Source organism: Capricornis sumatraensis, chromosome 1 (genome assembly GCF_032405125.1).
Source record: "Capricornis sumatraensis isolate serow.1 chromosome 1, serow.2, whole genome shotgun sequence".
Classification (NCBI taxonomy): domain Eukaryota; kingdom Metazoa; phylum Chordata; class Mammalia; order Artiodactyla; family Bovidae; genus Capricornis; species Capricornis sumatraensis.
In genome coordinates, this window is record NC_091069.1 from 252189650 (window position 1) to 252215501 (window position 25852).

At 46.4% G+C, this 25852-nt stretch overlaps 1 protein-coding gene across 5 annotated transcripts in view; it reads left to right on the plus strand.

Moving 5' to 3' along the window:
• DIP2A (disco interacting protein 2 homolog A) overlaps window positions 1-25852 on the plus strand; it is a 115771-nt gene that overhangs the window by 34629 nt on the left and 55290 nt on the right. For 3 of the 5 annotated variants that reach the window (XM_068975682.1, XM_068975665.1, XM_068975696.1), the window contains 10 exons: window positions 681-818; window positions 8358-8477; window positions 9539-9733; window positions 15754-15845; window positions 21599-21709; window positions 23496-23619; window positions 23963-24072; window positions 24339-24441; window positions 24888-24952; window positions 25134-25227. In XM_068975682.1, the coding sequence (XP_068831783.1) occupies window positions 681-818; window positions 8358-8477; window positions 9539-9733; window positions 15754-15845; window positions 21599-21709; window positions 23496-23619; window positions 23963-24072; window positions 24339-24441; window positions 24888-24952; window positions 25134-25227 (1152 nt within the window). The remainder of the gene's footprint in view (window positions 1-680; window positions 819-8357; window positions 8478-9538; window positions 9734-15753; window positions 15846-21598; window positions 21710-23495; window positions 23620-23962; window positions 24073-24338; window positions 24442-24887; window positions 24953-25133; window positions 25228-25852) is intronic. The other 2 variants (XM_068975673.1, XM_068975689.1) reach the window with 2 other exon arrangements.

The following is a 25852-nucleotide window of genomic DNA, read 5'->3' on the forward strand; positions in this document are numbered from 1 at the left end:
AGATACACATGCCACACGGTGAGAATGGAGCCCAGAGCAGACACTCAGACAATGGGAGGAGGGATTTAAATACTTGCTGTATCTAACATAGTTTGTCTCTAAGTGAGAGGTGAGTACATTCTGTCTTAAGAACCTGACTGCAGCCTCTTAGTAATGGGACCTGTTGAACTGACTCTAGGGATAGTTTTTAATCTGTGTAGGTTTATTCTGTGAAGATTGCCAAGGTTTGTGTCTGCATGGCATTCAAACTTGCTTTTTAGGGGAGTAGAGGTAGTTTATAGAAGCCTGGAAGTTTTTTCATAATATAACAAAAAATATTATTAATTAAAAATACATTGCTGCTTCATTGAGGGAGATTTCTAAGTAAAACCTCCTTAGGCCGAATTGGGAAACGTGTATTCCTCACGGCCATTCTGTGCTGTGCTTGGTGTTTCTGGCCTAGTTCCCTCAGCACTGGATGACCCCGTGCACGCAGAACTGTCCAGGCCATGTCCAGAGTTCAGAGTTCACAGCACCTAGTGTGCTCGGTCAGCCAGGCAGACAGAGTCGATTGGAATGCCACGTTCCTTGCTTAGAGCTGAGCTACTGAAGTTTCAGTCAAATGGAGTTTGAACAGCAACTTAATGTTCATGTTCTTTTGAATTAACAGCCACTTTTATTTTGGGTTTGTGTTTCAAAAGCAGATCTGCACTCTGCCCCTCCTGATGTCACCACGGGCCTCGTGCAGCACCAGCACGCATACTGTGAGCGTCCGCAGATGGCCTCCGTGAGAGGAGTCCCTCGGGGGTGCCGCGGGAGTGTCCTAGAGACGGCAGGTGGTAAGCATGCCTCTCTTCCTGCTTTGAGACAGCGGAGCACGGGCACTGGATCTCACTGTACCTGGTGAGCCAGCCGTCAGGTGCAGTCCTGGTGCATGTAGACTGCTCGTGTGTATATCACGTGCAGAGATGATCAGGAATAGGTCAAGTCGGGATCGAGGAGAAGGAGGGAGGAGAAAGCCTGCACATTTAAGTTGATGTACAAGGTTTGGATCAGTGGTATTGTGGGAAGAGGAGAAGCTGGGGAAGTTTGCAAGTGCAGCCAGCAACAGCTGCCTCAGTCAGTCGTGCTTTCTCACGTGCAGGCCAAGAGATGTCAGCCTGAGTCTCCTTTCTGCGCTTGTACTGTTTCCTTTTGAAACAGTTTCCAGTGTCTTTTATCAAAATCACATGAAGTTTTTCTTCCAATGTGCCAAATTTGAGTTGCAGAAAAATCCAGCAGTTGTTAGATCTGAGACCTTAACGTGTTTCTAGGCTCCTGAGCAGTTGGTCTGATTTTGTTGGTGTCATTCAGTTCCTTGTTCAGATACAAGAGGAGAAACGGAGTCCATGTGAAGCAGTCTTCCTGTTGGTTAGATAGATTTAAAAAAAATTAACTTGTTACTCATTATATTTAAAAATTGTTAACTTAGTTGAGGTGTAAATGACATTATCTATTATGTGTATTAAAGTGTATAATTTTATAAGCTTTTTAAAAAAATTTGTTTATTTGACTGCACCAGGTCTTAAGTTGCATCACATGGAATCTGCAGTCTTTGTTGCAGCATGTGGAATCTGGTTCCTTGACAGGGACTGAACCAGTGTTCACTGCATTGGAGCGTGGAATCTTAGCCACTGGACCTCTAGGGAAGGCTTGACAGTTTTATAAGTTTGAAGATACATGTACACTTGTGAAATCCATACTGTAGCCAGTATACCTGGTGCTCCTGGAAACTTCCTTCCTTGTGCACTTTTGTAACAGCTGCTTGCTGCCCTTTTTGGCATCCCTTCAGGCAACCACTGATTTACTTCCTGACACTGTAAAGTAGTTTGCATTTTCTAGGATATTATATGAATAGAATCACTCAGCATTTACTTTTTATTGTCTGGCTTCTGCCACTCTGCACAATTATTTTGAAATTCATCCATGTTCTTGCATGTATCGTAGGTCATCCCTTTTCTTGGGAGATGAAATATCCCTACATTTCATCTTATCAGTTCAGTTCAGTCGTGTCTGACTCTTTGGGACTCCATGGACTGTAGCACGACAGGCTTCCCTGTCCATCCCAACTCAAATTCATGTCCATCAAATCGGTGATGCCATCCAACCATCTCATTCTCTGTGGTCCCTTTCTCCTCCTGCCTTCAGTCTTGCCCATCATCAGGGTCTTTTCCAATAAGTCAGCTCCTCATATCAGCTGGCCAAAGTTTTGGAGCTCCAGCTTGAGCATCAGTCCTTCCAATGAATATTCAGGACTGATTTCCTTTAGGATTGACTGGTTTGATCTCCTTGCAGTCCAAGGGACTCTTCAAGAGTCTTCTCCAACACCACAGTTCAAAAGCATCAGTTCTTTGGTGCTCAGCTTTTGTTGTGGACCAACTTTCACATCCTATAGATGCACCATAGTTTATCTTTTTACCTACTGATGAGTATTTTGGGTGTTTCCAGTTTTTGGCTGTTAGAAATAAAGCTACTGTAACTATTCCTTTATAAGTCTTTGTGTGGATATGCATGTTCATTTCTTTTGGGTCAGTACCTAGGAGTAGAATAGCTGGATCATACAGTAGGTTTGAAAGACAGAAAGTAAAGTTGCTCAGTCATGTCTGACTCTTTGTGACCCCATGGACTGTAGCCTACCAGGCTCCTCAGTCCATGGAATTTTCCAGGCAAGAGTACTGGAGTGGGTTGCCATTTCCTTCTCCAGGGGATCTTCCCAATCCAGGGATCGAACCCAGGTCTCCCGCACTGCAGGCAGACCGTCTGAGCCACCAGGGAACATTTTAGTTTTTAAAGGAATTGCCAAACTGGGACTTCCTTAGTGGCCCAGTGGTTAAGAATCTGCCTTGCAGTGCAGGGGACATGGATTCAGTCCCTGGTCAGGGAACTCAGATCCCACATGCTGCAACTACTGAGCCCAAGCACTGCAGCCACAACTACTGAGCCCAAGCACTGCAGCCACAACTACTGAGCCCAAGCACTGCAGCCACAACTGCTGAGCCTAAGCACTACAGCCACAACTACTGAGCCTAAGCACTACAGCCACAACTACTGAGCCTAAGCCCTGCAGCCACAACTACTGAGCCCGAACCCTGCAGCCACAACTACTGAGCCCGAACCCTGCAGCCACAACTACTGAGCCTAAGCACTGCAGCCACAACTGCTGAGCCTAAGCACTGCAGCCACAACTACTGAGCCCGAACCCTGCAGCCACAACTACTGAGCCTAAGCACTGCAGCCACAACTACTGAGCCCAAGTGCTGCAGCCGCAACTGCTGAGCCCAAGCACTGCAGCCACAACTAGAGAAACTGTGTACTGCAATAAAAGATCCGCATGATTCAACTAAGGCCCCACACAGCCAAATAAATAAATAAATATAAATAAATATTAAAAAAAATAAACTGCCAAACTTATTTCCACGTGGTTGTACATTTCACCTCCCAGGTATTAGTGATGAGAGTCCCAGTTCCCCCACATCCTTGCCAAGAACTGGTATTGTTGGTTTTTATGTGTTGCCCATCCTTGCAGGTGCGCAGAGGTGTCTCCTTATAGTTTTAACTTGCGTCTCCCTAGTGACTGATGATGTTTAGCGTCTTTTCATGTGCTCATTTCCCATTTGTATATCTTTTTGCAAGGGTCTGTTCAAATCTTTTGCTTGTTTTTTAAAATGTGTTGTTTGTTTTCTTATTTCCAGAGTTCTTTATATAGTCCGGATATAAGTTCTCTATCAGGTTTATAAATTTTTTTTTTCTCCCTGTCTGTGGCTTGTGTTTTCATCCTCTAATAGTGAGAGGAGAAGTCTTTCATTTTGATGAAGTCCAGTTTACCAATTTTTTCTTCCATGGATTCTATTTTTGGGTCACATCTAATAGATATTTTCCTGACCCAAGATCTAACAGTTTTCTCCTATATTTTCTCCTAGAATTTTGTAGTTTTAAGTTTTATGTTTAGGTACATGATCCATTTTGAGTTAAATTTAGTATCAATGCAAGATATAATCTGAGTTTACTTTTCTGTGTATGGATGTCCAGTTGTTCCAGGATCATGTAATACCCCCTCTAGTTTCTTTGGCATCTTTAATGAAGATGGACCACATAGGAGAGGGGTCAACTTTGGGGATCTGTATGCTGTTCCAATGCTTTTTCTGTCTTTATACCAGTACCATACTGTCATGATTTTATATATGTGGGTTTTTATATGTGGTTTTATAATAAACCTTAAAATTGTGTACTGTAGTTGGCCCTCAGCTCTTCATTTTAAAAACTGCCTTACCTGTTCTAGCTCCTTTGCATCTTAATGTATAGTTTAAAATCCACTTGTTAATTTCTACCAAAATTTCTGCTGGGTTTTGATTGGTACTTCATTGACTCTAGATCAGTTTAGAGAGAATTGGCCTCTTAACAATGTTGTACATTTCAATTGATAAATATGGTATATCTCTCCATTTACTTAGCACTTAAAAAAATTTTTTTTTCAGCACTTTTTTTGTAGCCTTCAGTGAACAGGTATTGCACATATTTTGTTAAAATTATCTCAAAATATGTTATATTTTTAGATGCTATTACCAGTGATATTTAAATTTTTTCCCACTTGTGTATTGCTAATATTTAGGGACATAGTTGATTCTTGTATATTGACCTTACATTAATTCTAGTAGCCTTTTTGGTAGATTCTGTAAGATTTCCACGTGCATGACCATGTTGTCTATGAATACAATTTTACTTTTCTTTCCAAATTGTCCACCTATAGGAATGTTTAGTTTCCTGGCTTTGTCGCAGTGTCTAGGACTTCCATTAATGTTAGTTAGAAATGTTGAGAATGGACACAACTCGCCTTGTTTCCCATTTAAGGGGGAAAGCATCCACTTTTTCAATTTTTAATTGTGATGTTAACCATGGATTTTTTAAACTAGTTGCTCTTCATCAGGTTGGGGGCGTTCCTTTCTTCCCTCTAGTTTCCTGAAAAGTTTTTATCATGATTTTTGTTAAATGATTTTTAAAATCTGTTAAGCTCATCATACGGTTTTTCTTTCCTAGTTTGTTAATATAGTACATTTCATTGACTGACTTTTGAAGATTAAGCCAAAGGAGGTATGTTCTCAAGAAAAACCCCACTTGGTTGTGGTGTCCTCCTCTCTGACGTATATTATGGATTTGATTTACTAATATCTTTTATAGCATTTGTGTCTCTGTTTGAGATAAATACTGGTCTGATATTTTTGTCTGGTTTGGTATCAGGATAGTACTCATCTCAGAATGAATTGAGAAGCGTCCTTCCTCTTCTGTTTTCTAATCAGAGGAAACAGCCTTTCTAGTTCGAGTCAGTTCTGTGTCTTTGGTGGAGTCGTCCATCCCATCTCTGCTCTCCAGGCCCCTGTCATCCTTGCGTGTGCGGGACCTGTGGTGCTGGCTCACCGTATTAGTTGCTAGGGTCTCCTTTCTTCATCTCAATCGTCCTAGCTAGTGAGCTAATTGAACTTTATCTTTCAAAGAACCAGTTTTAATTTAACTGTTTTTCTCTATTGTTTGTCTTTTCTCGATTATGTTTATTTCTACTCACTTATGTTACTTCTCTCCTACTTACTTGGTGTTTCCTTTGCTCTTTTTTTCAGTTTCATTTTTAAAATTCAGAATGTATTCATTGGGATGTTTTTCTGTTTATCTTGATTCAAGGTGCTTTTGGGGCTGCCACACCCACCTTCCTAAATCGTCTGTGCTGCTTTTGTGATGATGGAGATGGTGCCACGGCCCCAGATACTCTCCATCAGTCCTTAAAGAAGTTTCCAGCTCCTAGTATAGGAAAATAAGCAGAACACACAGACAATTCACAAAAAGAGATATAAAAATAGCTCTTACACATGATGTTCATTCTTTTTCGTTACTAGAGAAATCCACATTGTTGGTGGGAATGCAAAGTAGGTCAGCCTTTCTGAGGGAGCAGCTGTTAAAAATCTGTGTCTGTGCTTCCATTTGGATCAGCAGCACAGCATGGACATTTACCCCGAGTGCACACCTCCAGAAATCAGGAAGTGTGTACACGCAAGCTCACTCACTGCTGTGCTGTCTGTATTTGTACAACATTGGGAACTACCTGCCATCCAGGCCTCTCAAATTGTGGGCTAAACTGGGAACAGTTACATGGTGGAGGACTGGGCAACTCTCGGAAATAGCGGGAACTGCCTGCCGTCCAGGCCTCTCAAATTGTGGGATAAACTGGGTACATTCACACGGTGGAGGACTGTGCAGCTATCAGAAATAGTGAAAAGCTCTTTATGACCTGGAATGAGGATGTTTTCCAGGAGATGTTACATGAAAAGGCAAAGACGAAAGGAACGTTTGTAGTTTACCACCTCCCTTGTGAGAAGCAGGAGAACAACCAACAGGAGGGAGGAGCCAGAAAGCAGAGGCTGGTCCTGCAGAGGACGGGGAGGGTGGCCAGGAATTCAGGGCAGAGTGACAGTTGTTCAAGTTTATCTTTTTATATAGTTGTGATTTTTAGACATATGTTCTGCACATTTAAAACAGAAACTAAAACATGAGAAGAAGGGGGGAATCCCCAAACTGAAAAGAATTGTAAATGAATAAATCTGATTGTATTCCCAGGAACTGCATAGCCACCCTTGAGGGGTGGGGGAGGGAGCTGTCAGTGGGGGACACAGTGTCCTCAGTCCTGAGCAAGGCTCACCAACCTGAACTCTCGTTTTTAGCTGTTCCTGTGTTGGTTTGGGTAGGACTCGGGGAATTATGTCACATCTGTGACGGTGCAGAACTGCAGCATTGCTGTTGGGAGCCAGGCTCCTGCTGTGGAGAAGAGGTGTCTGACAAGGAGCTCAGCACCGGGGTGCTGTGTGGACCCAGGATTCTAAGACAGGGACCTGTGTGTGTTGTGCTGCCTGTGTGCATGTGTGTATTGTGTATGGGGTGTGTGCATATCCATGAGTATGCACATGTGTGCATGTACACAGGCTTTTTAGCTCTGTGTGGTAGAGGAAGCAAAAACTGCAATAGCAGGGAGCATATCTCGCCACTGTCTTGGTCTTCGGTAGCTTTTCTCAGGAGAGCCAGTAAGGAAGGAAGGAAGTCACGTGGCAACTGTTAGTGTCAGTGGGCTGCTTAAGTTGGAATATAATTGAGGAACCATTGCAATAAAGCTTGCATCTGACAGAGTGGTGGCTGTTATATGAAGGGAGAGAGCTGGGTGGGGGTCAGGGTATATGTGAGGTCTTGAAGGGTCTCCTCTCACAGTGTTTGTTAGTTGCACTAGAAAAAAAATAGTGATGACAGTGGAGTGCTAGACAGCAGTGTGCCCAGAACCTCAAAAGAGCAGTGGGGGTCCTATGTGCCTGGCTGTGGTTCTCAGGTGCTGTTCAGCCAGCAGTGCGATATCTGAATTGAATCCTGAGAAAACCTCATGCAAATGCAGAATGAGGCATATTCTGCTTAATAAAGGAAAGAGTCAGACTCTTTCAAAATGGTGGTACCGTAAAGGGGCCTGCAGAGGCCAAGCCAGTGAATGCAGGTTTCAATTGTTGACCTAGCCCAGGAGAAGGAAGGTGCCGTGTGCCTCATGATGCACAGGGGTGGCTGGGGCTCCAGGCCTTTCCCTTGCCTCTTCTACCAGCACACCCACTCATGTCCCCTGTGCCTTTTCCTCCGAGGACTTGTCACTGTGGTGGGTGCCCTTTTTTGCTGGCATGTGTACATATTTTTGCTTCTTTCCATGCAGCAGACTGAGAGGTGTTTGAGGGCAGACTTACCTGTTGGCTAACTTTACATCCCCGAGAACAGCATTTCTTAATGAGGACACCAAAGAGCTTTTAGCTTATGTGGGTTATCTCTGGATATTTACCATATTAGAAATTAAAGATTTGTTAAAATATTTATTAAGTCATTGAAAAATAGCCATATCGAGCTCATTACATCTTAGCATGAACAGCACACAGTCATAGGAGCAGCTCCCGTGCAGTGAGATTCCGTGAGAGAGCAGGCTTGTTTGCAGGTGTGAGAGCAGTGTCTGCATGATTCCCATCTGCTGGGTGCCCACACCGTGCAGCCTCTGGAAACCTCCGCTGTGCACGTGTGAGAGAGGAGAGCAAATGGCATCTCATGTGACCTCACAAAGCCCCTGAAAGGGCCTCGGGCACTCCTAAGGGTCCCTGGGCCACTCTGAAAATCACTGGCTTACAACAAGTTCTGGTTCTTGGAAGGCGTCAGTAAATGTCAAATGAACTGATAAATTCCAGACTGGCCATTTGATGGGCCATCAAAGCTTGGTTAGATTCACAAGTTATGACGTGCTCATGTGGTTGACCTCTGGCCTCAGTGCTCTTTTCCTGTGACAGGTGTCCCTGTGAACAGCAGAGTGTCCTCCAAGATCCAGCAGCTTCTGAACACCCTGAAGAGGCCAAAGCGCCCTCCCCTCAAGGAGTTCTTCGTGGATGATTTCGAGGAGCTTTTGGAAGGTGAGCGTTCCAGCGCCGGCCCTCCAGTTTGTGCGAGCAGGGAGACTGCCGGGTGTGATGACGTGGTTATCGCTGCGGCAGAAGATATAGAAAAGCGCCGTCTGTGTCCTGGCTCTGGTCATGTGTGTGGAGTGACCTCCCCATCACACATGACCCCGGGCACTGCGCACACAAGTCGTAGTTAAGAGATGGCATCTCTGTGCCTTGCCTAGTGGTAGGACTCTGTAAGAGTACATCTAAGACTTCATTTTACTTCCATGATTTAAGTTTTTATTTAAAGTTTGAAGTCTGAACTACTTGTCTTCCCTTGGTTTTAAAGCATTGTGTTTTCATCAAAGTTTTGACTCCTTTTTAGAATTTCTGTCTCTCGTTTATGAATTATATATATACATTTAGGAAAGACGAGCGTAGACTTACTAAGAAGTATAAATCTGTAGGAAAGGAGAAGTCAAGCCCCATATAAGACACCAGTGTGTGACGTGTTGTGGCCTCGGGGCGCTTGGCCCCCCAGCCCTTGGTTTAGGCACCACTGCTGTGCAGTCGCCCCTTAGGCCAGCTCTGGTGTCTCCCCCTACTTTGGGGTTAGCGTGGCTATCAGGGCTTGTCTGTGTAACAAGCCTTTCAGATTCAGAGTTCAATTCCATGAATGCTTTTTAGGAAGTCTTTCTTACATTTGGGTAGATCTTGGTTACATATATATTGAAAATATAATAGATTTTACTTTGTTTTGTTTCTTCCAACATGGTTTGAGCCCAAACTTAAGTGGTTATTCTGTTCTCATCCTTCCTAAGTGGGGACACCTGCTTCTCAGGTGTCTTCAGGTGAAAGCCTGGGGTCCTTGTGACTCTCTGGTTACAGTCACAGGACTCATCCGGATTTCTTTCCATCCTTGGTCAACTGGTCTGTGGCTATTGTAACGATAAGGAAATCTGAAGAAATGATGGTAGCTTTTTTAGAGTTCGTGCTTTTGAAGAAGAGAATGATAAAACGTGGGGCCTGACAAGCAGAGTGTGTGCCTGGTTCTAGAAATGCTGGTCTTCACATGTCCGTTTTGCTTGTAGTGCAGCAGCCAGATCCGAACCAACCGAAGCCTGAGGGAAGCCAAATGGCGGTGCTGCGAGGGGAGCCCCTGGCCGAGGGCTCCTGGCCGCCCTCGCTGCTGGCCGCCTTGCAGCAGTGGGGTACCACACAGCCCAGAGCCCCGTGCCTGACTGCCCTGGACACCGCTGGGAAGGCCGTCTACACCCTCACCTATGGCAAGTGCCAGCAGGAGGCCGAGGGGCCCGCACAGATGTGAGCTCGCGGGGCGGGGGAGGGCACATTCCTGACGAGCTGACACAGTGGCCGGGGAAACAGCCTTGCCTCACCGTCCCACCCGCTACCCTTCCCACCAGCAGAGACCACCCCCTGTACTCCACGTCTGTGTGTGCCTTTCTGACCAGTGGAGTTCACTTTTGTTTCATTTTGAACTTTGTAAAAATGGCATCAAGCAGTGTTTGTGTTTTTTTGTTTGGTGTTTTTTGGTTCCATTTTCGTTTTAGCGTAACACAAATCACGTACTATGGACTCAGTGTGCTTTCATGGAACACTTGGCCTCGAGGCACTCCTGGTCCCCAGGCCGGCATCCCCCACAGCCAAGGCCAGTGCCCTGTTGACCCCTGGTGTGAGCAAGTCCCACGTGCCTGGGCTGCCTCACGCTTGGCGCTGTCTGAGACTCACCCATGCACTGTGTGGTCAGTTCATTCTCGTCCGTGAGTGTTGTTTCATCCATCTGCTGACGTCCATGCTGCACAGTCGGTGGACGTCTGGGTTGCGTCCATGGCGGGGCTGCTGCATGTTGAACTATCGTGATGGTTCTCTGTGGGTCTTCGGTGGACGTGTATAGGCATCTGTGCTGCGTGGGCATGGGGTGAGCTGCCGGGCAGTTCCCACTCCCCCACCCAGTGCTGGACGCTGTCTCCTTTCTCCTTCCTGGGGAGTGTGCATCATGCCCAGTTCAGCGCTGACTCTGGCTTCCTGGTGCTGAGGGTGCTCCTCACGTGCTTGTGGGCTATGTGAGCCCTCCTTCTAGGAAGCACCCGGATCTTCAGCTCATTTCTCTGTGCATTTGCTGATGCTTGTTATGTTTCAGTTAGGCACCTTTTCTCCAGTACATGTTTTGCAAATGAATTCTCCCACCCTTTGTACTGCCTTTTAACACTTTTCACTGTGACTTTAGATAAATGAGAGGCCTTAGCCTAATGGAGTCTAATTTACCTATCTTCCCCCTTCTCTGTGCTTTCTGTCCAGCATTGGAAGCCTTTGCCGAACCTTAGGTCACACAGGTTTTCTCCTGCCTTCTCATCTGGAGACGCCTTTTACTTTTCACACTTAGGGCTACAATCTATTTGCAGTTTTCTTTTGTGTGGGGTGAACTTGGACTCATGTTCTCTCCTCTGAATGTAATTGATCCACGATCATTGGTGAGAAGCAGTGTTTCCCCCAGGGACGGCTTTGCAGTCCAATGGCTTTTCACCAGGTGAAAGATGTGCTTGTGGGTCTGTTCTGTCTCACCGTCTGCCATCCGCCCTGGCTTCCTGAGGCACTGGAGCTGTGAGTCAGTGTCGGATGTCAGTCCTTCTGCTCTGTGATCGATTCTCAGGATTTCCTTGGACTCTTCTTGGCTCTTTGCATTTCCAAGTAAACTTGAGAATCACTGCATCCATTCCAGAAAAAAATCCTCCAGGATAGTGACTGACACTGCATTGAACCTGTCAGTGTTGTTGTGATTGTGGAATCCTCCAGTTCACAGCCCTGGAATGTTCCCCTTTCAAGGTCTGCTTTAGTTTCTCTCAGTGAAGGTTTATACTTTTGAGTCCAGGAATCTTGTTAAGATTTATTCCTGTTGGAATGGAATGAGTAAGTCTTTTTTACGCCTTGTTGCCTGTATGTAGAAAAGCAGTTGCTCTTTTGGACGGTGACGTTGCATCTAGTGATCTTGCTAAGGTGAGGTGTTAGTTCTTTTTGATCTCTTAGTGAGTAGTCCTGAGCATCCTGCTCACAGTCAAGTACCTGGGGGCAGTGATGTGTCATCCCGGCCTTCCTCGTGCTCCTGTCCTGCCTCACCTTGGCTGGGGCCACCAGGGCAGCATGAGCCCTTCCCTGTCTTAGATGGACAGCACTTGGTCTTGATGCAGATGTAGCTTTTTTTCTTGTTTTATGGTAGAAACTCTTCATCAGGTTAATAAAGTTCACTTCTGTTCCTAATTTGCTAAAACATGTTTGACATGCACTGGCTTTTTCTGCTTCATCAAGATGCTCACGTGACTTCTCTGTCTTGCTCTACTAGTTTGGTGAGTTGCTGTTGTTCTGTCCTCTGTTGTGTCTGACCCCTTGCGACCTGATGGACTGCAGCACACCAGACTGCCCTGTCTTTCACCATCTCCCGGAGCTTGCTCAAACTCATGTCCATTGAGTCGGTGATGCCACACCATCTCATCCTCTCGTCACCCACTTTTCCTCCTGCCCTCAGTCTTTCCCAGCGTCAAGGCCTTTTCCAGTGAGTGGGCTGTGTGCATCAAGTGGCCAGAGGATTGGAGCTTCAGCTTCAGCATCAGTCCTTCCAATGGATATTCAAGACTGATCTCCTTTAGGATGGACTGGTTGGATCTCCTTGTTGTCGAAGGGACTCTCAAGATTCTTCTCCAGCACCACAGTTAAAAAGCATCAGTTCTTTGGCACTCATCCTTCTTTATAGTCCAACTCTCACATCCATACACAACCACTGGAAAAACCATAGCTTTAACTATATGGAGCTTTGTTGGCAAAGTGTTGTCTCTGCTTTTTAATATGCTGTCTAGGTTTGTCATAGCTTTGCTTCCAAGGAGCAAGTGTCTTTGTAATTTCGTGGCTCTAGTCCCTGTCTGCAGTGATTTGGGAGCCCAAGAAAATAAAATCTGTCACTGCTTTCCCTTTTCCCTCTTCTCTTTGCCATAAAGTGATGGGACCAGATGCCATAATCTTAGTTTTTCGAATGTTGAGTTTTAGGGCAGCTTTTTCGCTCTCCTCTTTCACCCTCATCAAAAGGCTCTTTAGTTCCTCTTCGTTTTCTGCCATTAGAGTGGTGTCATCTTCGTGTCTGAGGCTGTTGGTATTTCTCTCTTGATTTCAGCTTGTGAGTCACCTACAGTCTAGATGCACTCCTTTCCCAGTTTTGAGCTTGTTCATTGTTCCGTGTCTGGTTCTAACTGTGGCTTCTTGACCTGCATACAAGTTTCTCAGGAGGCGGGTAAAGTGGTCTCGTATTTCTGTCTTTTTAAGAATTTTTGACAGTTTGTTGTGATCCACACGGTCAAAGGCTTTAATGTTGTCAGTGAAGCAGATGTGTTTTCTGGAATTTTCTTGCCTTTTCTATGATCTAATGGATGTTTATAAGTTCCATTGAACAATTTTCAAATGTTAAGCAGCCCGCGCATTCCTAAAATAGATCCCACTTGGCCCTAATGTCTTTAAGTAAATGCCTGAGTTCTGATTGCCAATATGTTGTTTGCAGGCTTTGTACCTGTGGTCATTAGAGAGATGGGTCTGTAATTCTTTAGGAAAGGAGCTTGTTGCCCACTTGTGAGGACAGCCTTCACCTATCCAATTCAGCTTTTGGGTCCAGGTTGCATGAGGGGTGGGGACAGGGCCTGTGTCCTGCTCAGCAAGGACTGTCCTTGGGAGAGGCCTGCAGGAGCTGCAAGGCCGCTGTCCACTCTCCCCTTCAAGGGCCCTTCTCAAGCCTCGTTCTACCTTGGTGCTTCCTGAAGATCCCGGCCTGAGGCCCTTGCCTCCTTGTCCTGCATCTTAAGTCTGTACCCATTACGCCCATAAGACACCATTCACTGCTCTGCTTCTCAAGTCAAAACTCATGCTGTTTTCCTTCCTTGGCTAGATGTTCCTTCTCGCCTCCCTGTGTTTTCCCCATAACCTCTCATCTGGCTGCGGGACTTCCTGCATCTCCCTCCCTGACCAGATCATTTTGGTCAGGGCTGTTGGACTCTGCAGGCTTGGAGATGCCTTCTGAGAAGTGAGAGGCCAGGTTGCTGCCACTGTCTGGATGATGTGTTGTCTCGTCCCCCTATGGCTTTTTGGCTCTGCCTTATGTCTGTCTTGCCGTGATGCATTTAGCTGTGATGTTCTTTGGAAGCTTCTGCTGGGGAACCACATACCTTCTTAAATCTATGGAGTGGTATCTTTCATCAGTTTCTGGAAACTTATACCCATAAGTTCTTGATATAGTATTTCTTCCCCATTTATCTCTCCTGTCCTTCTGGAACTCTGATTACATTTATATTAATACCTTCTCCGAGTCCTGTGTGCCTTTAATAAATCGTTTTTTATGTTTTGCATTCTTTTTTATATATACTTCAGTTTGGAGATTTTCTGTTTTCCTTTATTCAGATTCTCTAAACTGGTGTATTCTAAGTGACCCCATCCACAATCTTTGTCTTACATAGCAACTTGAGGGCTCTGAATGGCTTCTCCAAGGCTTCCATCTGTATGCACGGTCCTGGGATTCAGTAGACTCTTCTTAGGGCCCTGGTCTCCATGCCCCAGAAGCAGCAATTGATAGGCCTAAGACCATGAGGCACTGATGTCCTATGGGTGGCAGGACCCCAAACACCCCAGTTTTTGCAAGAATAGCTGTGGAAGATCAGCTCCCCTCCCCAGGGGTTTCCCTGGAGTCAGCTCCCTGAGCAGATGGTCTTGCATTTTATCCAGCTTTAAAATCATTTTGGATGGCAGTGCTGGTCTGCCATGACTCCTCATTCCTGCTTGGCAGTGGAGCCTCTTACTATATGCATTAAGAGTCATCCGTATAGTTGTATATAGTTGTGGCTCATTCATTTCCGTTGAGGAATGAATACTATTTCAGGGTATATGTATCCATCATACTATTGGTGGATGTTGGGTCATTTCCATCTTGATTGTTACAGTCAGCGCCGCCTGGTAGACAAGCGTGCGTTCTTGTCCAGCATGTGTTAATATGAGGAGAGGAAGCACTAGCTCAGTCTAGGATAATGACGGTTTTACCTTTGCCAGGTAATTCCAGACCTTTCCAGTTTGCACTCAGCTGCCTGGTATGTGAGTCCCTCTCCCTGCCATTGGCAGCATTGCTTTGAGCTAATCTGCTGAGAACACAGTGATAGTCATTGTGGTGCTAATCTGGTGATGGCTGGTACGTTGCAGTCTCTTCCTGTTTTCATCCTTTAGGTTTTCTCTTTTGTTAAATGCTGTTGAGTCTTTTGCACATTTTTACACGGGGCTGTTTGTAGCATTTTTGTGTTCTGGATGTCTGTACTTGTCAGCAGCTTGTGCTGCACGTGTTGCCGGCCACATGTTCCGGCTGCTCACGGCTGCACGGCTGGCCTCCTCCTCCCCTCCTGGGCTGGAGCACTGCTGTTCTCCCATCCACATAGAGACCTGCCACCTGCTGGAGGGAGTGTGTGTATGATGTCTGTGGATACGTGTGGTGTGTGTGTGTGGCGTGTGCATGGTGTCTGTGACAGTGTGTGTATGTGTGATGTGTGTGTGTGGTGTGCTGTAGTGTACGTGTGTGAGGGGTCCAGATGCACCTCTCCAGCAGCCGTGGCACTAGCGGGTCACCTGGCATCTCCCTGACTGTTCTCTTGAGTGAAGAGCAGAAATGAAGATAGGACCCACCTCGTGAATTATTGTTGTAGAGGTGAAATGAACTGTGTGCCACTTGTGTAAGGGGGTGAGTGAGACATAGTGGAACGAAAATGCGTTCACCGTGATTCACAGTTGATTGAAATAAGAGTGAAGTGTCAATATGATCCCATTTTAAAAAAATTATGCATATTATGTGTGTGTATACGCATACGTACATAACAGAAAAAATGCTTTTTTTTCCAGCTGGCTTTTCTGTATTCTGAATTTTTTATAAGAAAATGTTTTATTTTTCTGTTAAGAAAAATAAATCTGTAACTTGTTTCTAAGAGAAAACTATGATGTTCATTATCGCATTGTGCAAAATAACTATCAGTTGGCAACTATTAATATCTGCATTTTCACAATAGAGTAATAATGGTATATAATGGAGTATTATGATTGCTACATTAAAATTGTAACTATTAGTTTATTGAATTTTACATTGTTAGTATTTTTATTTTATTTTAGGCAAACTTTGGAGTCGAAGTTTAAAACTAGCTTATACGCTACTTAATAAACTGACTAAAATTGTAGCTATTAGTTTATTGAATTTTACATTGTTAGTATTTTTATTTTATTTTAGGCAAACTTTGGAGTCGAAGTTTAAAACTAGCTTATACCCTACTTAATAAACTGACTAATAAGAACGAACCACTGCTTAAACCTGGAGACAGAGTAAGTAACCACATGAACCTTTGTTGGAGGGAGGGAGTAAGAGTGGAGGCCAAAAATCCCTTTTGATGACATCAGTGCTCTGTCGATTGTTTTAACTCACAGCATTAACACAAAGGGTTTAAGTCAGCAGTGAAAAGTACTGAATGTTGAGAAGGTTTGTGTTGGTGTAGATAAAATGATGGTTCCTTTTTTTCTCACTCATTGCACAGTCTCTGATTCTTCAACTTCTTTTCTCTTCCTCTTCATATTTGTTGGTTTTAACAAAAATATTAATGTCAAGTATTAATGTTGCATTTCCAAAGTTCATATTTTGAGAGGAATCATCGATGTTACTTTGAAATTCTGGGTGTTTTATATTCATCTCCTTCCCTGTTCCGTGTGGCCAGGAAGCCCCCTCTTTCCCACTGGCCAGAATGGAACACAGAGGAGGCTGTTGAGCTGCACTGCCCCCAGTGCAGTTCCTCATCCTGCCCTGCCCAGCACGGTCAGCAGCGGCTACATGGGCTGTTCAAATTAACCCAAGAGTTGTGCACGTCCTGTTTCTGGGCATCAGTCACTGCTTGTGACCGACAGCTAGCATATTTGATAGAGAAGGAATGTTGAGAAGGGACGTTTCTGCCATTGTGGGAAGTTCTGCCCACAGCACTGCTCTCGGCAGACCGAGCCAGACATGAGGAGGCCAGGTGTAACGGAGTTCAGAATAGTGAAGACCAGCCTGCTCAGCAGTGACCTCCCCTGTGAGGAGGGGCGCCTGAGGTCAGCGCACCCAGCAGAGGAGCTGTGAGTGGACAGGGTGATGCTGAGTTTCAGGCAGCTCTCCAGGTGCCTCCGTCTTCAGTGTAAATCAGCAGCCAAGGAGGTGTAAGGACAGAAACTTGCGTGTGAAAGAGAAGAACCAAAGGTCCAACAAATGGGAAGACAAATTAAAGGGGAGGTGGGGGAGAAAGGTCACAAGAAACTGGGAAATTCTCCAAGAGACGGGACACCAGACCACCTGCCCTGCCTCCTGAGAAACCTGCATGCAGAGCAGGAAGCAGCAGTGAGAACTGGACATGGAACAATGACTGGTTCCAAATCGGGAAAGGAGTATGTCAAGGCTGTATATTGTCACCCTGCTTATTTAACTTATATTCAGAGTACATCATGTGAAATGCCAGGCTGGATGAAGCACAAGCTGGAATGAAGATTGCTGGGAGAAATACCAATATCCTCAGATACACAGATGACAGCACCCTTAAGGCAGAAAGTGATAAAAAACTAAAGAGCCTCTTGATGAAAGTGAAAGAGGAGAGTGAAAAAGTTGGCTTAAAGCTCAACATTCAAGATCATGGCATCCAGTCCCATCACTTCATGGCAGATAGATGGGGAAACAATGGAAAACAGTGAGACTTTATTTTTCTGGGCTCCAAAATCACTGCAGATGGTGACTGCAGCCATGAAATTAAAAGACGCTTGCTCCTTGGAAGAAAAGCTACGACCAACCTAGACAGCATATTAAAAAGCAGAGACATTACTTTGCCAACAAAGGTCTGTCTAGTCAAAGCTGTGGTTTTTCCAGTAGTCATGTGTGGATGTGAGAGTTGGAGCATAAAGAAAGCTGAGCACTGAAGAACTGATGCTTTCAAACTTGTGGTGTTGGAGAAGACTCTTGAGAGTCCCTTGAACTGCAAGGAGATCAAACCAGTCAATCCTAAAGGAAATCAGTCCTGAGTGTTCATTGGAAGGACTGATGCTGATTCTGAAGCTCCAATACTTTGGCCACCTGATGCAAAGAACTGACTGATTGGAAAAGACCCTGATGCTGGGCAAGATTGAAGGCAGGAGGAGAAGGGGACGACAGAGGATGAGAGGTTGGATGGCATCACCGATTTGATGGACATGAGTCTGAGCAGGCTCCAGGAGTTGGTGATGGACAGGGAAGCCTGGTGTGCTACAGTCCATGGGGTCACAAAGAGTCAGACACGACTGAGTGACTGAACTGAACTGGGGGAGAAACAGAGGGAGGAAGAGGAAACAAACCAGCTTGAAGGAAAGATAGAGGCCAAAAGTAAGTTTTAAAAAATATTAGCGTTAACATCCCTAGAGATCTGATGTGAGGATATAGCTCCATAAATCAAGGAAAAGATACTAGTAGGGAGACTGAGAGATGGAAAGTAGGAAGAACAGTGCAGGTTAGACTTGGTCATGAAGGCTGTCCTCTAAGATGACGTCTAGAGGAGAGAGGGAAATTTCACATTGTAATAGTGATGCCAGACCATTTCCAGAGCTGGAGTCAAGGACCTGTAGGGGTGCACGGGCCCACACCGAGACACCTGCCCAGGTACTGGGAGGTGGGTGCAGCTTTCAGGGAGAGTGGGCTGTCCAGCAAGGCCCAGCGGCCCCAGGGCTGGGCTTCCTGGTGTGATACTGGAGGACATGGAGCAGTATTTTCAACCTTCAGGTCTGTTCCTGGGCAGTCCACAACGATGAGGATGGGCAGTGTTTAAAGACAGGCAGCACTGAGACGGTCACAGAGGTGAGGACAGGGCACTGTTTTCAGACAGGCAGCACTCAGACAGTCACAGAAGTGAGGATGGGGTAGTGTTTTCAGACAGGCAGCACTCAGACAGTTGGCTCTGAAGCACTGTCTCGGGAAGTTAGCAGAGGAAGTGCTTCAGCATACGAGTGAGTGGTGAGACAGGAGAGCTGCCAGGGTGACCTCAAGCTGCGGATCAAGGAGCAGCCCAAATGGGACCAGAAGAATGACGCCCCAGGTGAGCTGACTGGTCAGCAGCTGGTGAAACCGTGAGCTTACCTGCCTGGCTAGTTATTTGGAAATACTACTGACCAGGTTTGACAACCCAGTGGAGCATTTCTGAGAAAGCTGGCCGGTACACACAGGGAATGAAGCTGGTGAAAGAGGCGGTGACTATCGCACCAGAAGACAGGGCGGAGCTTGGCTGTACAAGTGTGAACAGTACCGATGATACCTTGTGTACCTAATGCTTTCCGACAGACCTGCCGGAAACCTGGACTCATGTTGTGCTTTACAGTGACTCTTAAGAATCACTCATTTCTTTCTCTGGAGGAAAATTCTTGCAAGGACATAGTTCAGTTCAGTTCAGTTCAGTCGCTCAGTTGTGTCCGACTCTTTGCGACCCCATGAATCGCAGCATGCCAGGCTTCCCTGTCCATCACCATCTCCCGGAGTTCACCCAGACTCACGTCCATCAAGTCCGTGATGCCATCGAGCCATCACATCCTCAGTCGTCCCCTTCTCCTCCTGCCCCTGATCCCTCCCAGCATCAGAGTCTTTTCCAACAAGTCAGCTCTTCTCATGAGGTGGTCAAAGTACTGGAGTTTCAGCTTCAGCATCATTCCTTCCAAAGAAATCCCAGGGTTAATCTCCTTCAGAATGGACTGGTTGGATCTCCTTGCAGTCCGAGGGACTCTCAAGAGTCTTCTCCAACACCACAGTTCAAAAGCCTCAATTCTTTGGCGCTCAGCCTTCTTCACAGTCCAACACTCACATCCGTACATGACCACAGGAAAAACCATGGCCTTGACTAGACAGGCCTTAGTTGGCAAAGTAATGTCTCTGCTTTTGAATACACTATCTAGGTTGGTCATAACTTTTCTTCCAAGGAGTAAGTGTCTTTTAATTTCATGGCTGCAGTCATCATCTGCAGTGATTTTGGAGCCCAAAAAAATAAAGTCTGACACTGTTTCCACTGTTTCCCCATCTCCTTCCCATGAAGTGATGGGACCAGGTGCCATGATCTTCGTTTTCTGAATGTTGAGCTTTAAGCCAACTTTTTCACTCTGCTCTTTCACATTCATTAAGAAGCTTTTTAGCTCCTCTTCACTTTCTGCCATACGTGTGGTGTCATCTGCATATCTGAGGTTATTGATATTTCTCCCGGCAATCTTGATTCCAGCTTGTGTTTCTTCCAGTCCAGCGGACATACTTACAAATACTTTATTGACTTCTAGGTGGATCCACGTAGTTGGGTTAGTTATGAAAAGGCTGACGAGATCGCAGTTAGAGAGTTAGTGATCAGAGGTGGGTGGCAAGTTCATCCTCTTGTGATAGTGTATTTTATAAAATTGAATAGACACAACTCTTTATAAGAGATTCTCTAAAAATGTGTTCAGATCAGTCGCTCAGTCATGTCCAACTCTTTGCAGCCCCATGAACTGCAGCATGCCAGGCTTCCCTGTCCATCAGCAACTCCCAGAGCTTGCTCAAACTCATGTCTATCAAATCAGTGATGCCATCCAACCATCTCATCCTCTGTTGTCCTCTTCTCTTCCTGCCTTCAGTCTTTCTCAGCTTCAGGGTCTTTTCCAGTGAGTCAGTTCTTTGCATCAGGTGGCCAAAGTATTGGAGCTTCAGAATCAGCATCAGTCCTTCCAATGAACATTCACGTGTATGCTCTACCAAACATCCAGTCTCAAGGCTCACAGTCCTTTTAGTGGGACAAACACTTATTAACATCAACCTTCAAAGGAGATCTTTGCCATTTTCAAGAAACTTGTTAGAAACTTGATTTCCAGACCTCAAGTACAGAATGAATATAGATGTAGCTCAAGTTTTGTCTTATTAAAGGGTTATTAGTTATCCAAAGCTCTGTGTTAACAGTCTCCTCATATACTATTCTGGCTTACCATTTAGGTTTCAAGCACACTACAATATTATGGCCTTACAGATATTCCTAAATAGCTTTTGATTTAACCAGATAATGTAAGACATGGAAACTGGGATGATGAAAGAGAGAGGGGAAGAGGGCAGAGGGCTCAGGGTTCGTCTGCTGTAAAAGGAAGTAAAGCGCCTGTCCAATGCCTTCACACGTGAGATGCAGCAAGATGAGCATAGTGGCTGAAAAGACGAGAGAGTTGGCTAAGGGGAGGGTTTAAGATGTGTTAGAAGTGGTTGCCTTGGGGGGTGGGGAAGGGTGCAGGGTGCTGTTTTTCGTTAGTGCTTTTTGTCATTTTAAATCTCTGTGTTCAAAAAAAATTTTTGTAAAAATGTAAGATAAATATAATAGAATATGTAATTTTTGGGGTCATGCTGTGGCCTATGGGATCTAGTTCCCTGACCAGGGATCACACCTCGGTCCCCTGCACTGGGAGTGTGAAGTTTTATCCACTGGACCACCAGGGAGGCCCTGAGGACGTGTAATTTAAGCTGTGGCAGCATTGTGGCCAGATGAGGGCAGGGAGTGGGCCCTGTGGAGACTCGGAGGGAGAGGGCAGGTGGGGAGCGGGGTCTTGTTGAGGTATTCTGTGCCCCCCACTCTTCCCTGTTAGCGTTTCAGTCTTGAGTGAAGATCTGTCCAGTTAAACTTCAGTGTCCAGATTTTCCCTTTTGGAAGTTATTTGGATATACTTTGATTCCGGGTTCTCTTTTCGTGTCCGGGTGTTTTTTTCCTGGGCTACTTGATGGTGGGTGGTGGTCCATTACACCTGTCCCTGAGTGGTCAGAGTGGATGGAGGTGGATCTAGACCCACTGGCAGACCCAGCCGGACTTGCTTTGCCAGACTTGCTTTTTTATTAGGCCCAGGAATTTAAATTGACATGTTTTGTTACATGTGGAGTAAAGACTTTAACCTAAAAAGTATGTAGTACAAGTTACATGGTTGTGGAAACTTAAGAACCAAGTATTAACACACAAAGTAACATTTTCTGAGCTAAAATCTGTCTCATCAGTAGGTATGCAGATGACTGACTTCTTCCCAAGTGGATTGCAGGGTTTTCCTTTGTGCTCTTGTAGGTGGCGCTGGTGTTCCCGAATAGTGACCCGGTGATGTTCATGGTTGCGTTCTACGGGTGTCTCCTGGCCGAGCTGGTTCCTGTCCCCATCGAAGTGCCGCTCACGAGAAAGGTAGCGTGTGGTGCCAGCTCGGGTTCCTGATCCCCAAGGCTTGGTCCTGAAGTCCCGCATCCAGTGCAGGTGTCTTCGTGTCCTTGCTCCAGGCGCGTCTTACTGGGGGAGGACGTGCGGGCGGGCCGCAGAGACCCGGGCAGCCTCGCCCAGATGCCCTTTCATGTGTCTCCCTGGGAGAAAGGCGCAAGAACACCTGTTGGTCTGATATCCCAACAGAAACGAACGTCTTTTCTTCTAACGAATAGAATATGGGATCTGATGAGATTCTGTTAAACCTATTCTCAAAATGGTGTGCTTCTTGATAATAATTTTCACTTCTGGATGAATCAGTCATTACAGAGATGTGTTACAGCTCATTTCTCAGTGACTTAAACACATGACTTGAGACCCTCCTGTGTGCTAATCACCTCCGAAACCGTGAGCAGATCTCATTGCTCACAAGTGGCTTCCAGTGGGGGAGGGGCTGATGTCCTAGATAGCTATTCAGTTCAGTTTAGTTCAGTTGCTCAGTCGTGTCTGACTCTTTGCGACCCCATGAATCACAGTACGCCAGGCCTCCCTGTCCATCACCATCTCCTGGAGTTCATTCAGACTCATGTCCATCGAGTCAGTGATGCCATCCAGCCATCTCATCCTCCGTCATCCCATTCTCCTCCTGCACCCAATCACTCCCAGCATCAGAGTCTTTTCCAATGAGTCAACTCTTCGCATGAGGTGGCCAAAGTACTGGAGTTTCAGCTTTAGCGTCATTCCTTCCAAAGAAATCCCAGGGCTGATCTCCTTCAGAATGGACTAGTTGTATCTCCTTGCAGTCCAAGGGACTCTTAAGAGTCTTCTCCAACACCACAGTTCAAAAGCATCAATTCTTTGGCACTCAGCTTTCTTCACAGTCCAACTCTGACATCCATACATGACTACTGGAAAAACCATAGCCTTGACTAGATGGATGTTTGTTGGTAAAGTAATGTCTCTGCTTTTCAACATGCTATCTAGGTTGGTCATGACTTTTCTTCCAAGAGTAAGCGTCTTTTAATTTCATGGCTGCAATCACCATCTGCAGTGATTTTGGAGCCCCCAGAAATAAAGTCTGACACTGTTTCCACTGTTTCCCCATCTATTTCCCATGAAGTGATGGGACCAGATGCCATGATCTTCATTTACACTTTAGATATAAATACCAGTAATCTGATTACTGAAAAGTATATTATTCTAGGAGTAGACTGAACATGTATTTTAGAAAATCATAGTTTTCTATTGTATCCCAGTGTTCAGGTAATTATTAACTTGAGCATTATCAGCAAGAAATATTCGAATTAGAGAATCTTCAAAGTAAAACTTGTGAATAAATGCAGTATATCCCAAAGGGTGATATATATGATATGCAAATATTTGAATACAGGGTTCTTAGGGAAGGATTTGAGTTTCTAAAACTTATAAGAAGAAAATGATAAAACGCTACTGAAGGACGTATTCTGTGCAAAAATAATTAAGATTGTTAAAGGTCAGACCTCCCCAGATTAATCTGTAAATTTCAAATACAAATCAAGTGTAAATTTCAGTGCTGTTATTTTTGGAGCTTATTAAAATGCTAGTGTCATTTGCAAGAAAAACTTTGAGAAGTTAGTCAGTTACCCAGAACTTTATCTTTTGAAATTAAGAACTTAAGTTATTTCATTTTGAGGGAAATATGCACACACCTCTTGGGCTAGCCTGGTCTAGCTTTGCGCATGCTGAGAAAAGCTGTCCTGTGTTCGAGTGAGCCCCTGCCCCTCTGTTTCTTCAGGATGCTGGCAGCCAGCAGGTTGGGTTTCTGCTGGGCAGCTGTGGCATCTCCCTGGCCCTGACCACGGATGCTTGTCAGAAAGGCCTGCCCAAGGCTCAGACCGGAGAGGTGGTGACCTTCAAAGGTGGGCCCACGGGCGAGCAGCATGCGGCAGGGTTCTCTACTAAACTGGGCCCTTGGGCGTCCTTTCCTGTCAGCAGCCGCTACAGAGACAAGGGGCCTTCAGCAAAAGTTTGGCCTTGTTTTAGACTTTGGTGAATCTCACTCCTCACTTGGCTCAGGGTCTAGACCTATGCTGACCAGCCTGGCAGCCACTGGTCATTAAACATAAGTGAATGAAGGTCAAGTGAGACGGAGGCTCCTGCCCACCTTTCAGTGGCTCGGGCAGCGTGTTGGACACAGAGGTGTCGGGAGGGAGCAGGGCCCTCTGACCCTGCCTCTGCGTGTCCCTGTTTGCGCCCTCACAGGCTGGCCCCCCCTCACCTGGCTGGTGATCGATGGGAAGCACCTGACCAAGCCCCCCAAGGACTGGCACCCGGCAATGCAGGATGCGGGGCCCCAGACCGCCTACATCGAGGTAGTGCCCTCCCGGGCCCCACGCTCGGGCACCTCCATGCGTGCTTTTCCTTCACCCCAGAAAGGCATGGTGCTGCACCCAGAGCCTCCTTTGCTGCCTCCCTGGGAGCCACCTGCTCCCCTCGCCCACCCAGGGTGAGCCTGACGTCAGTTGAGGGCATCACCTTGAGGGCCCGGGCACACTGTGGGCTCTGGTCGAGCCTGTGGTGAGTGAAGGACAGCCTCCAGAAATGTCACCTAATGAGCTCGTGCTTTGGAATCTTTCAGTACAAAACCAGCAAGGAGGGAAGTACAGTGGGAGTGGCAGTGTCCCATGCATCCCTGCTGGCGCAATGCCAGGCTCTGACCCAGGCGTGCGGCTACTCGGAAGGTAAGGGTTGGGGCGGCTCTCTGGCCCTCCCAGAGCTTACCCAGCGAGGCCTGTGGGAGGGAAGGGACACGGCATGCTATGATCCTGGGGCTGAAGGGTGACCTGAGACGGGGGTGGGGCATGGGAACAAGAGACCCTCCACTGCCCTCTGCTCCACTTCCGAGAGGAGAAGGAGGCGCACACTCGGGCAGCCTCTGGAGTGTGGCTGCTCCCTGTGTTTCCAGAAGAGCAGTCAGCTTGTTCTCTGTGCTAACTCGTAGTTGTGTGATCTGCTTTCCCATTTACCAAGATTATTGACTGGTTGGGACATGGTATTTGGAAGTGCTGTATATGTTTCCTAGAACTCCTATTTGTTGATGATGTAATCATCTCAGGGTGTTTCTGAAAATGCATGTGACTTGTGAGGAGGGTCGCTTGGTTGTTTAACCGTCTTTGTCCACTTTCAGCTGAAACATTAACAAATGTGCTGGATTTCAAAAGGGATGCCGGCCTGTGGCATGGAGTGTTAACAGTGAGTGCTGTGTCTATACTACCTAACTGTGGGGAGGTTGCTAATGTTTTATGCCCATGGGCAACACCAAGCCCCACTGTGGCTGGTGGAGTCAGCCTTTATGCTGTAAGTAGAGCTCTGACACTCTCTGTGCTTCTCCTGGTGGGGCTCCCCTCCCCTACAACCGCGGGTCTCTTTGCAGAGCATCTTGAACAGGCTACATGTGGTCAGCATCCCATATGCGCTGATGAAGGCGAACCCACTCTCCTGGATTCAGAAAGTGTGCGTGCATAAAGGTAACAGAGGAACGTCGTCTGTCTGTGCGTCCTTCCTTAGAGGGGTCTTTGAGTTAATCTTTGGTGATTAAGAAATAATATGGCAGCACACAGAGCTGCAGGCGGGGGCCAGGGCAGGCACCCTCTGCCCGCAGCCTGACTCTCCAGTGCTGGGAATAGGGGGCTCGTGGAGGATGGCTCTGGTCGGAATGGCCGTAGACTCCTGACTTCATGCTGTCATTTAAACGCTCCTGATTGTTAGCTCTTGAGATGACACGAATTTAAAGTTAGGGCTTTTCAAGCCACCAGTAGCAAAGCTGATCATTCAAACAAAGCACTTCATGATCCGGAGCGGTGGGGCTGCCCGCAGGGCCACGGCCACCCTGCTGTCCATCCAGAGTCAGTCGGTGCTTCCCGAGCACGGCCACCCCTGCATAATCCGGGAGTCCCTGGGCTCTGCTCCAGCAGGGCTTGGTGGGCCTGCTGTGTCCTGGGTGCCCCGTGCGTGTTGACCACACTAATGATGTTGCCGGTTATGAAGTGCGGACGTGGGCTGTGCCCTGTGGGGGGCTGTCTCTGATGACTGTCTGATGGATGAAAACCGAATCCTAGGGGAGCATTCAGCAGTGGCCCCTCCCGCTAGAGG